The sequence below is a fragment of the Chaetodon trifascialis genome, chromosome 11 (assembly GCF_039877785.1).
Source record: "Chaetodon trifascialis isolate fChaTrf1 chromosome 11, fChaTrf1.hap1, whole genome shotgun sequence".
Lineage (NCBI taxonomy): Eukaryota > Metazoa > Chordata > Actinopteri > Chaetodontiformes > Chaetodontidae > Chaetodon > Chaetodon trifascialis.
The window spans coordinates 15,368,416-15,378,709 of record NC_092066.1 but is presented as its reverse complement, the minus strand read 5'-3'; the positions used below and the strand labels follow the sequence as shown (position 1 = coordinate 15,378,709).

The 10,294-nt window shown below is 44.2% G+C and overlaps 1 protein-coding gene across 1 annotated transcript; it reads left to right on the top strand.

Annotated features, from left to right (window-relative positions):
• The first annotated feature begins 269 nt into the window (after nucleotides 1–269).
• LOC139338456 (elongation factor 2b) lies at nucleotides 270–9,685 on the top strand. The gene is made up of 14 exons (XM_070973463.1): nucleotides 270–431; nucleotides 1,815–2,029; nucleotides 4,641–4,822; nucleotides 4,925–5,136; nucleotides 5,257–5,432; nucleotides 5,795–5,900; nucleotides 6,265–6,517; nucleotides 6,672–6,867; nucleotides 6,993–7,116; nucleotides 7,276–7,518; nucleotides 7,681–8,034; nucleotides 8,190–8,372; nucleotides 8,568–8,700; nucleotides 9,015–9,685. The coding sequence occupies exons 1-14, from the start codon at nucleotides 429–431 to the stop codon at nucleotides 9,206–9,208; spliced, it is 2,574 nt and encodes an 857-aa protein (XP_070829564.1). The 5' UTR covers nucleotides 270–428; the 3' UTR covers nucleotides 9,209–9,685.
• Nucleotides 9,686–10,294: the final 609 nt, after the last annotated feature.

Sequence of the window (10,294 nt, the reverse complement as noted above, 5' to 3'; positions counted from 1 at the left end):
AGCAAGCCAGAGACCATCATTACCTACAAAGTTTAAAATGTGGACACCTCTCCCTTCTTGTTCACTGGTGGAGACATATTTTATTCTGTATTATATTTAACATTTTACAATAGAGAACTTGAACTGTTTGACCATAAATGCATAACGACTTCCTGCGTGCTGGTTCGTCCGTCCGCACAGCAGGGACCTGATCCAGAAGGACAGCAGTGGGCACACGTCCACAGAAATCGGACACCACGCAGCTGAGCAGCGGCGCCCCCTGCTGCAGCGGCTCCTGTACTGCAACTGCACCACTACACGGCAGCAGCAACAGCAGCAGCAGCAGCAGCAGCAGCGTCTCTCCTGTCACCACCGGGACTGCCTGTCCTCAAGGGCAGTGTTTACAGCAATAAACCGTCACAGAGCAAGAGCGACGATCCGCAGACAAAATGGTGAGTACGTCCTGGCCTTACATGCTCAGGTGATGATGTAGTTGATCTATTTGCATCAGGTGAAAAGCGGGCTGTCAGCCGCTCCACCGCATAACCTTCACTTACGGCCAATAAGATTTTAGGTGCGACAAGCGGCGATGTCAGGTGTGAGTGGTGAGGCGGATGCCGATGCTTGGTGGTGTCATACGGTCTGATAAGGGCTCTGTAAGTGAGCGGTCACAACATACGCAGCAGGCGGCAGATAAGGCTGCAGGGCTGTGGCCTTTACTGCACGGCCCTGCCTCACTGTGACGTTCATGGCAAAGCCTTTAATATCAAGCTGCTGCTGTCGCAGGCAGAAATATCATGTTCATGTACCCTGTTACACATGCTGCGCCTCACATATCCTCACACGCCTCGCAAAAATGTGATTAACTCTGTTATTACTGATCTGTAGATTTACATGCGATTGCAAGAGATTGCGTCATAATCATACTCAATTTTGCAAGTGACAGGCGACTACAAGGCCTGACAGACCTACAACTGTACGTCACCGACAGAGAGAGCTGCAGTGCATTTGATTTTAATGCTCGTAATGATGGAAGGTGATTCATGATGGCTTGAAATGACTTGTTAGTGCAAGAGGCTTCGATTGTTCCAGTGGATGTCTTGATATTCCACATTTGACATTTCTATAATTATCACGTGGGCTGGATGCATTTAACATGTGAGTAATTGGGTCAAATAGAGCTGGATCCTTGTTTTACTGAGGCTCATATCATATAGGCCAACAGTTAAAATGGCTACGCTTCCAAAGCACACTGAGGGACCAACATCTCTTACAGTCTTCATCATCTAAAAAAAGCCTTTTTTATCAGTGGCTTTTTATTGATGGATTGTAGGCCTCACCTGTATCTTATTTGTGATTTTAGAGGATTGCCTCCTGAAATATTCCTTAGACTAAGTGGTTATGATTTAAATTTTAAATAAGGGCAGACTAAGTGCATCTTTTTGGTCTGTTAAAGATGAAATTCAGCATTATACTCAGTCCATGTACACTTCACCTTCATTTCAAGAGTTTAAGGGGAATTTCAGGTATGAAACGAAGACTTTCTGCTCCCTCGTCACTGTGAAATGGCACAACTTGTCCCATTCAGCTGCAGCATGAGTGGTGACTCAGTAATTGCTGATGTGCTGCTTGGTTAGACACCAGAAGGTAAAGTCTTCAGGCAGTGCCTTCTAGTCAGGCAGATGGATTCAGTTTCCAACATGTCTTTCTTTTTATAACTCTACTCGGAAGGAGCTCTGGTAGTGGACATCAATAAATAGAAGCATATAATGAATAAAATGAACCTCTGCTGGTTGTAAGTGGATGAATGTAACCCCACTCAATCCCACCACCAGGTGAACTTCACTGTGGATCAGATCCGGGCCATCATGGACAAGAAGTCCAACATCAGGAACATGTCTGTGATTGCCCACGTGGATCATGGAAAGTCCACTCTGACTGACTCGCTGGTGTCCAAAGCGGGGATCATTGCTTCATCCCGTGCCGGAGAGACCCGCTTCACAGACACGCGCAAGGACGAGCAGGAGCGCTGCATCACCATCAAATCAACGTATGTGGGTCAGAGACGCGGGCTTAGAAACAGCTCTGTGTTTTGAGCAACATGTTAAAGGTTGTGAAAACTTGAATATTTCTCTATTTCAGTAAATATTCATGGTTAAATAGGCAAACACTAAGGAGGAAGACCCATACATGGGTATTATGGCTAATCTGCTTCCTCAGGACTGTGTGGGTGAAGTTTGATCAGACTGATTGACAACGTAAGGTGAAAACCCCACAGCTGTCACCACATTTTGATCTTAATGTTTCCACGGGTGTACGGAAATGACATCACATTTTTCCAACGGAGCTCCCGCTCACATCGAACTAGTGCAAAGAACTCAGAGAAAGCAGCACAGGCAGAAACGTCCCAAGGGAAATAATCAACCTGTTATATAACACTAATTTTAAAAAAAAGTTGGGACGCTGTGTAAAATGAAAACAGAATGCGATCATTTGCAAACAAACTGTGTTATATAAGGTGTCCCCAAACCCATGTAGTCATCTCCTTCATTCAATCATGTGTTCACAAAGTGGTGAACCTCGCTCCATCCTTGGTTGTGAACGACTGAGCCTTTCCAGGATGCCCCTTTCATACCAATCATGATACTAACACCTGTTACCTATGAACCTGTTTACCTGTGGAATGTTCCAAACAGGTGTTTTTGGAGCATTCCACTGCTTTCCCAGTCTTTTTTTTTTTTTTTAACTGTATTTCTATTTTTATTAAACATGGAAAAACACAGCACAGAACATTCCTTGACAACATCACAGAGTATGTATGACAGTGTGAGAGAGAACAGAAAAAAAGAGACAAAACATTAGTGTCCAGAAGCTGAATAATAATAATGAATGAAAAATAAGTGAATAAATAAATGGACAGTCAAGCTAGGATATTACAGCATAATGTGGGGTTCCCCTCAGTTAGAGAGGTATCTTGCTATAGGTAGCCACCTCCTCAAAAAGATATCAGACCTTAATTGTAATTGAGCAGTTAAAGCCTCCATTCCATACACCTCCCCCAACTGCTGTTGCCGCTGTGCCACTGTAGGTGGCTGTGAATTCAGCCATTTTTTGGTCACCATTTTCCTAGCAGTCATCAAGAGTATATGTAACAGGTGCTTTTGGTCTCTGGTGTACATGTCTTCAGGAGTTAAATCGAGAAGAAAGTGACTTTGGGTGAATAGTAAATCGATTCCCAGAACTTTATCTATCTCGCTTTTTACCCCCTTCCAAAATGGAAGCATCATTGGGAAATCCCAAAATATGTGCGAGTGGTCGCCAGCCATTCCACATTCTCTCCAACAGTATATTGCAGTTGGGTTAGCTACAAATTTGGACATCACCGAAGGTGTCTTAAAGAACCTCATCTTCATCTTCCAATCAAACTCCTTCCACATGTTACTATTAATACCCTTATGACATCCAATGCACATTGTTTCCCACTCTCCATCCTCAATTATAATATTTAACTTTAAGTTTCTACGTTTCTTTCCCGGCCATTAGGCTACGTTTACACGTAGCAGGGTATTTTGGAAAACGGATATTTTGGCTCCTCCGTTTTCAAAAGTAACATCGTGCACACAACATCGTTTTCAAAAATGTTGTCGTTTACATGAACCCGGATAAATACGCTGTCGAGCGCATCATAACTATGCCAAACCTATGGGTGTGAGTGTAAATATAGCTCGCTCACATGGCGTTAAGTATTTTCAGTCGCATGTTGTGACGTTTCGGAACCTAAAAAGTCATTTAACCCTGTTTACACGCCAACACATAACCGGCGTTTTCAGAAATCTCCACTTTGGCTGGAGTTTTTAAAAATGATCGTTTTCCGTGAAAAAAAACGTATGCGTTTTCTCTAAGTGTAAGCGTAGCCTTAGTTGCTCCTGTCCCAACATGTTTGAAACGTGTTGCTTCATCAAATTCAGAATAAGAGTATATTTACAGGTAAAACCTTCAACATATTGTCTTTGCACTGTTTTCAGTTCAGTAGATGCCAAGAAGGATTATCACATTCTGTCTTTATGTTTTATACAGAGTCCCACATTTTTTGGAATTAGGGTTGTAACAGCACATCATCTCACAGCAAGATTCTATACGTTTATCATGGAGATGAATTTCTTCACAATATTTGATTTACTTGCAGGTTGTTAATAGAATTCTACCTCTCATTTAATTAAAAAACTATCTCAGCAATACATTTGTTAAGGCAGAACACGTGTCTGTCCCTGGACTGAATTGAACCCAGTCAAGTCAGACTCGTTTTTAGTTGTGTTTATGATTTTTCAATTCATTTATTGAAATATCATGTTCTGAGACGCTGTGTTTTCACAGATCCACTCAGTATCTTTCTGTCTGGTTCCAGTCAATGCACCAGCACAGACACTGATTCACATCACTAAATTTTTGGAGAATTAGAAGTGGAAGGTCTCCACTCAGCACACCTACCCCGTTTAAGTAAGAGCAGCGTCTGGATCATTAGTCCAGTACTGTGAGACAGTTTATTCAGTTCATTTAATTCAGCTTTATTTCATCCATTCTTCACTTTAATTTTACGGATGGAGTGGTAGTGACAGGCGAACATGTCCCCAGCTTTTTCCTGTCTCCTCTCTGCTATTCAGGGCCATCTCTATGTACTACGAGCTTGGAGAAAACGACCTGGCGTTTATCAAGCAGAGTAAAGATGGAAACGGCTTCCTTATCAACCTGATTGATTCTCCGGGTCACGTCGACTTCTCCTCGGAGGTCACTGCTGCCCTCAGGGTAACTGATGGAGCCTTGGTGGTGGTGGACTGTGTGTCAGGTAGTTATGTAATGGCTGACAGCCTTTCTACACACACACACACACACACACACACACACACACGCTTTTCTCCCAGCCTCACCTGTTTGTTTCGCCTGACAGGTGTGTGTGTACAGACTGAGACTGTACTGCGACAGGCCATCGCTGAGCGCATCAAGCCGGTCCTGATGATGAACAAGATGGACCGGGCCCTTCTTGAGCTGCAGCTGGAGACAGATGAGCTCTACCAGACTTTTCAGCGTATCGTGGAGAACGTCAACGTCATTATCTCCACCTATGGAGAGGATGAGGGGGGGCCCATGGGGAACATCATGGTGAGGCAGAGGCTCAAAGACTACTCAAACAGAAAGACAGGCTAAAATGGCTGGGCAGTGCTGCTTTTCATTTACTATAGCTGCAATTTTACAGAATACTTGACTTATCTTTCCCCTCAGATTGACCCGGTCATTGGTACAGTCGGGTTCGGCTCTGGTCTCCACGGCTGGGCTTTCACCTTGAAGCAGTTTGCAGAAATGTATGTGGCTAAGTTCATGAAAAAAGATACTCAGTTGGAACCAGCAGAGAGGTGTAAGAAAGTGGAGGACATGATGAAGAAGCTGTGGGGAGACAGGTAACCATGATGCCATATCCAGACAGAAATATGCTTCATGTACTATAAAAGAGTAACTTAACTTAAGCTGCCTTTCTGGTGTTGTATCTCTGGCTGCACCCAGTATCACTGCTATCTGTAACCACACACACAACAGTGATGTCACCATGTACAGACCTGGAGTACAGTTCTACATCACTGCAGCAAAACCACCACCAAAGATTTTCAGCCAGTGTTAAGTTGCTCTTTAAAATTTTTCTTGCACACGAGAAGTTTTCATGATTTTTAACTTGCATATATTGCACAATTAAAGCAGGATTATGAACTGCGTAGATGTCAATCATTTGAGTGCCATGATGTTGTGCGATAATTTATATGCACAGATATTTTGACCCAAATGCCGGCAAATTCAGTAAGACTGCCACCGGTCCTGATGGCCAGAAGTTACCCCGCACCTTCTCCCAGCTCGTTCTGGACCCCATCTTTAAGGTGAATGGAGAAAAGAAGTGACATAAACCTACAATCACCATCAAATGTCACTGTGTTGTTAAAACAGTTTTTAAAGCGCCTACATGTAGGATTTAAACATTTGACCTTGGCATCTCTTAGTGCTAGCACCAAAAAACACGTGGTAGACAGCAATTGCATACATGTAGGACAGTAAGACGAACGGACTGAAAGCCACACAGTGTTGCCAGCGTTGTCTCATTTCACTGCAAACATCAGAATAATTTGAAAGCTCTCACGAAACTATAAGCGTAGGTGCTTTAAAAAAAAAAAAGTTAAATTGAGCTATTAAAGTCATAATGGCTCAAGTTCGAGTTCTTTTTGCCCTCTCTCATTGTCCTCCAAGGTGTTTGATGCCATCATGAATTTCAAGAAGGATGAGACAGCCAAACTAATTGAGAAACTGGACGTCAAACTGGACTCGGAGGACAAGGAGAAAGAGGGGAAGCCCCTGCTGAAGGCAGTGATGCGTCGCTGGCTGCCTGCCGGAGAGGCCCTGCTCCAAATGATCACCATCCACCTGCCCTCCCCCGTCACTGCACAGAAATACCGCTGTGAGCTGCTTTATGAAGGGCCGGGAGACGACGAGGCTGCCATGGGTCAGTGGAACGTTTTCGCAGCACCACACACCTTCACATCTGTGTAGAAGACCTCAGTGGATACAGAGCATTTTGATGATGTGCTTTCATAAGAAAATTAATTTACAAGCTTATTTTGGCTATTCAGGACTTACTGTTTCTGCTGTCCTCTCAGGCATTAAGAACTGTGATCCAAAGGCTCCTCTGATGATGTACATTTCCAAGATGGTGCCAACCAGCGACAAGGGTCGTTTCTACGCCTTTGGCCGTGTGTTCTCTGGCTGTGTGTCCACTGGTCTGAAGGTGCGCATCATGGGGCCAAACTTCACCCCTGGCAAGAAGGAGGACCTCTACATCAAACCCATCCAGAGGTGAGCAAGTTTATGTACAAACCTCTATGCGAACGCCTGCATAAGTTCCAATTCATGTCTCTCTTCCCACCCTTTTGTTTTCATGTACTTGTTGGCAACCTAACTACGTCTTTCCCTCCATCCAGGACCATTCTGATGATGGGCAGGTATGTGGAGCCTATTGAAGATGTCCCATGTGGCAACATCGTCGGTCTCGTTGGAGTAGACCAGTTCCTGGTTAAGACAGGGACCATTACCACCTATGAACAAGTAGCGTATTGCCTTTTTCTGTAGTTCAAATACTGATGCACCACAGAGTGGATGATGAGCTATTTATACCGAGTTACTGCTTGCTGCTGGCATAATCCTTCCTGTTACAACACAGAAAGATCAAGTCTTTTAGCTTGGTGGCTGTGGCTCTGTCCGCAGGCCCACAACATGAGGGTGATGAAGTTCAGTGTGAGCCCTGTGGTCAGAGTTGCCGTAGAAGCCAAGAACCCTGCTGACCTGCCCAAGCTGGTGGAGGGGCTGAAGCGTCTGGCCAAGTCTGACCCCATGGTGCAGTGCATCATCGAGGAGTCCGGGGAGCACATCATCGCCGGAGCAGGAGAGCTGCACCTGGAGATCTGCCTGAAGGACCTGGAGGAGGACCACGCCTGCATTCCACTGAAGGTGAGACGAGGAGAACAGAAGATGTTTTGTCTATAAGATGTCGGCTCTGTGAAATTAGGAATGAGGATTTGCTGTTCATGAGTGTACTTTGTTGGATGTTAATCACAAAAAACTTATTCCCTTTTCCTTTATTATTCTCCCTCCTCCTTCATCTCATTCTAGAAATCAGATCCAGTTGTGTCTTACAGAGAGACAGTGACGGAAGAATCAGACCAGATGTGTCTGTCCAAGTCCCCCAACAAGCACAATCGTCTCTTCATGAAGTCCCGTCCCTTCCCTGACGGCCTGGCTGAAGACATCGAGAAGGGGGATGTTACCGCTCGGCAGGAGCTCAAAGCTCGTGCACGTTACCTCGCAGACAAGTATGAGTGGGAAGTGACAGAAGCCAGGAAGATCTGGTGCTTTGGTCCTGATGGAACCGGGGCCAACCTGCTGATAGACATGACAAAGGGGGTTCAGTACCTCAACGAGATCAAGGACAGCGTGGTGGCCGGTTTCCAGTGGGCCACTAAAGAGGTGAGCAGCAGTTAACTGTGACCGCAAGTACCTTCTAAGTTAGTAGCTCTGTGTAATCATTGCATACACTTTTTTTTGATGTGCAGTCCTGATACTAATTTACTGATGTTATTACTGCTGAGAATAAGCTTCCAGTGTCTGTCTCCATCCTGCAGGGTGCTCTGTGTGAGGAGAATATGCGCGCCATTCGCTTTGACATTCATGATGTGACACTGCACGCAGACGCCATCCACCGCGGCGGAGGACAGATTATTCCCACAGCTCGGAGGGTCCTGTACGCCTGCCAGCTCACCGCTCAGCCACGACTCATGGAGCCCGTATACCTGGTGGAGATACAGGTGAGCGTGGAGGCATCTCAAAAATGGTCAATTGTAAAGGACCCAAAAAGTTTTGGGATTGTATCATAGATCCACGATACTTTTGCAGATTTACAGAAAGACTTCAAGTTTCCAAATTTGTTTTTTATGACTATGCCACTTGTTATTATGCTCGACAACTTTCTGATGCCAGTGCTGTACCTCTTGTCCATGCAGTGCCCAGAGCAGGTGGTCGGTGGGATCTATGGCGTGCTCAACAGGAAAAGAGGTCATGTGTTTGAGGAATCCCAAGTGATGGGCACGCCCATGTTTGTGGTGAAAGCCTACCTCCCTGTCAACGAGTCCTTTGGTGGGTTGATAAATATTTTCTTACATGTACTGTATCTTCTCAAGTTTCACACAAATGTAGTGGTGTTCAATGCAATAATATATATTTTAGTATAAATAACTTTGTTAATTTGAAGAGATTAAAGACAGAGATATAGCTTTTGAGAGCAATGGCTGAAAATTGGAGGACGCTTAAAAGGAATTTTACTGAGGGTGCTCAACAGCTTCACACCAAAAAGTTAAAAATTTACTCACGTTTACTCAATTTTGATGAATGATTTATAGATTAACATCAGAGGGTTCGAAATAAGCATCCTTATTCTCAATTCCCTCCAGGATTCACAGCTGACCTGCGCAGTAACACTGGAGGCCAGGCTTTTCCTCAGTGTGTGTTTGACCACTGGCAGATTCTCCAGGGAGACCCCAACGACCCCGCCACCAGACCCTTCCAGGTTGTCGCTGAGATTAGGAAACGCAAAGGTCTGAAAGAAGGCATTCCTTCCCTCGACAACTACTTGGACAAACTGTAAACACTGACCCTGGATGATAAAATACCAAATCAATCTCTAAACCCTACCCCGTGGGCACTTTAAAATCTTTGCACAGGCTTAAAGATACATCGCACAAATCGTTCTGACTTTGAGTCCGGAGCAGAAACAAAGCTTAAGATTTTGTTGTAGGCTAGTGGAAGCAACAGTGCTTTTTTTCATTTCACAGCTACAGTACACCAAGTGCCTAGGGCAAGGGTTTTGGGGAACAATTGGATCAAAGCAGTGGTATCTCTTGTTTCTTCTATTCCTCCACATCGTCCCCTTCTCCTCCCTTTCATCTGCCAGGATGGGCCTGTACAGTGCACTGTGATACTGCTGCAATAATGCATATTTAAATGGATCATGGCCAGATAAAACCATGAAAACCAGAATAAAGTGTTACAGAAGTTAAACTCCCTGGATTGTACCTTTGTTCAGTGGATGTAATTAATAAAAACATTCGACTCATGATGAAAATGTGACTCCTGAATTTCTGTTTTTTCACCAGTCGGCTTCAGTGAAGAGTTGAACATTTTGGGAGGTACGCTTATTTGCTTTGTGTCAGTGAGTTTGATGAGAAGTTCAATAACTCTGACCTGTATGGTGAATGTTACAGCCTAATGCTACAGTAAGCAGTTGGTTAGCATCTTAGTACAAAGACTGTAAGGGAGTGACTATTATTTATTCATCCATAAAGGATTTATTACTGGTGATGATTATAATAGTCATCATTGTAATCTGTATGATAAGTTTGGGTGGCCCCCTCTCTCTGTAAGGCATGATAGACACTGGGTTTTATTTATTTATAACGCTTACTGTTTTTTTTTTGTTTTTTTTACCCCCATTCTTTGCTGTCTTTAATGTGGCCCTTATCATACAGAGCCATATGACTGGATTACATTGCAGGTGCTGTCTGCCTCCTATTTGAGTTTCTTGGCATCTAGAACCTTTCGTCTATGGCTTTATTCTCGGTCAAATTCAAATAAGGTCTCCACCTTGATGAATGAACAGCTAGCGTTAGCCCGTTTCTGTCCAACGTTCTAAAAATCCACCTGCCAACGCCTGTAAAGCTCATCAGTTAACGCG

Excerpts from the sequence above, each read along its gene's own strand:
- LOC139338456 (XM_070973463.1), top strand. Across the intron at positions 2,030-4,640 it reads TGCATCACCATCAAATCAAC|GGCCATCTCTATGTACTACG; the intron begins GTATGTGGGTCA and ends TCTGCTATTCAG. Across the intron at positions 8,701-9,014 it reads CCCTGTCAACGAGTCCTTTG|GATTCACAGCTGACCTGCGC; the intron begins GTGGGTTGATAA and ends AATTCCCTCCAG.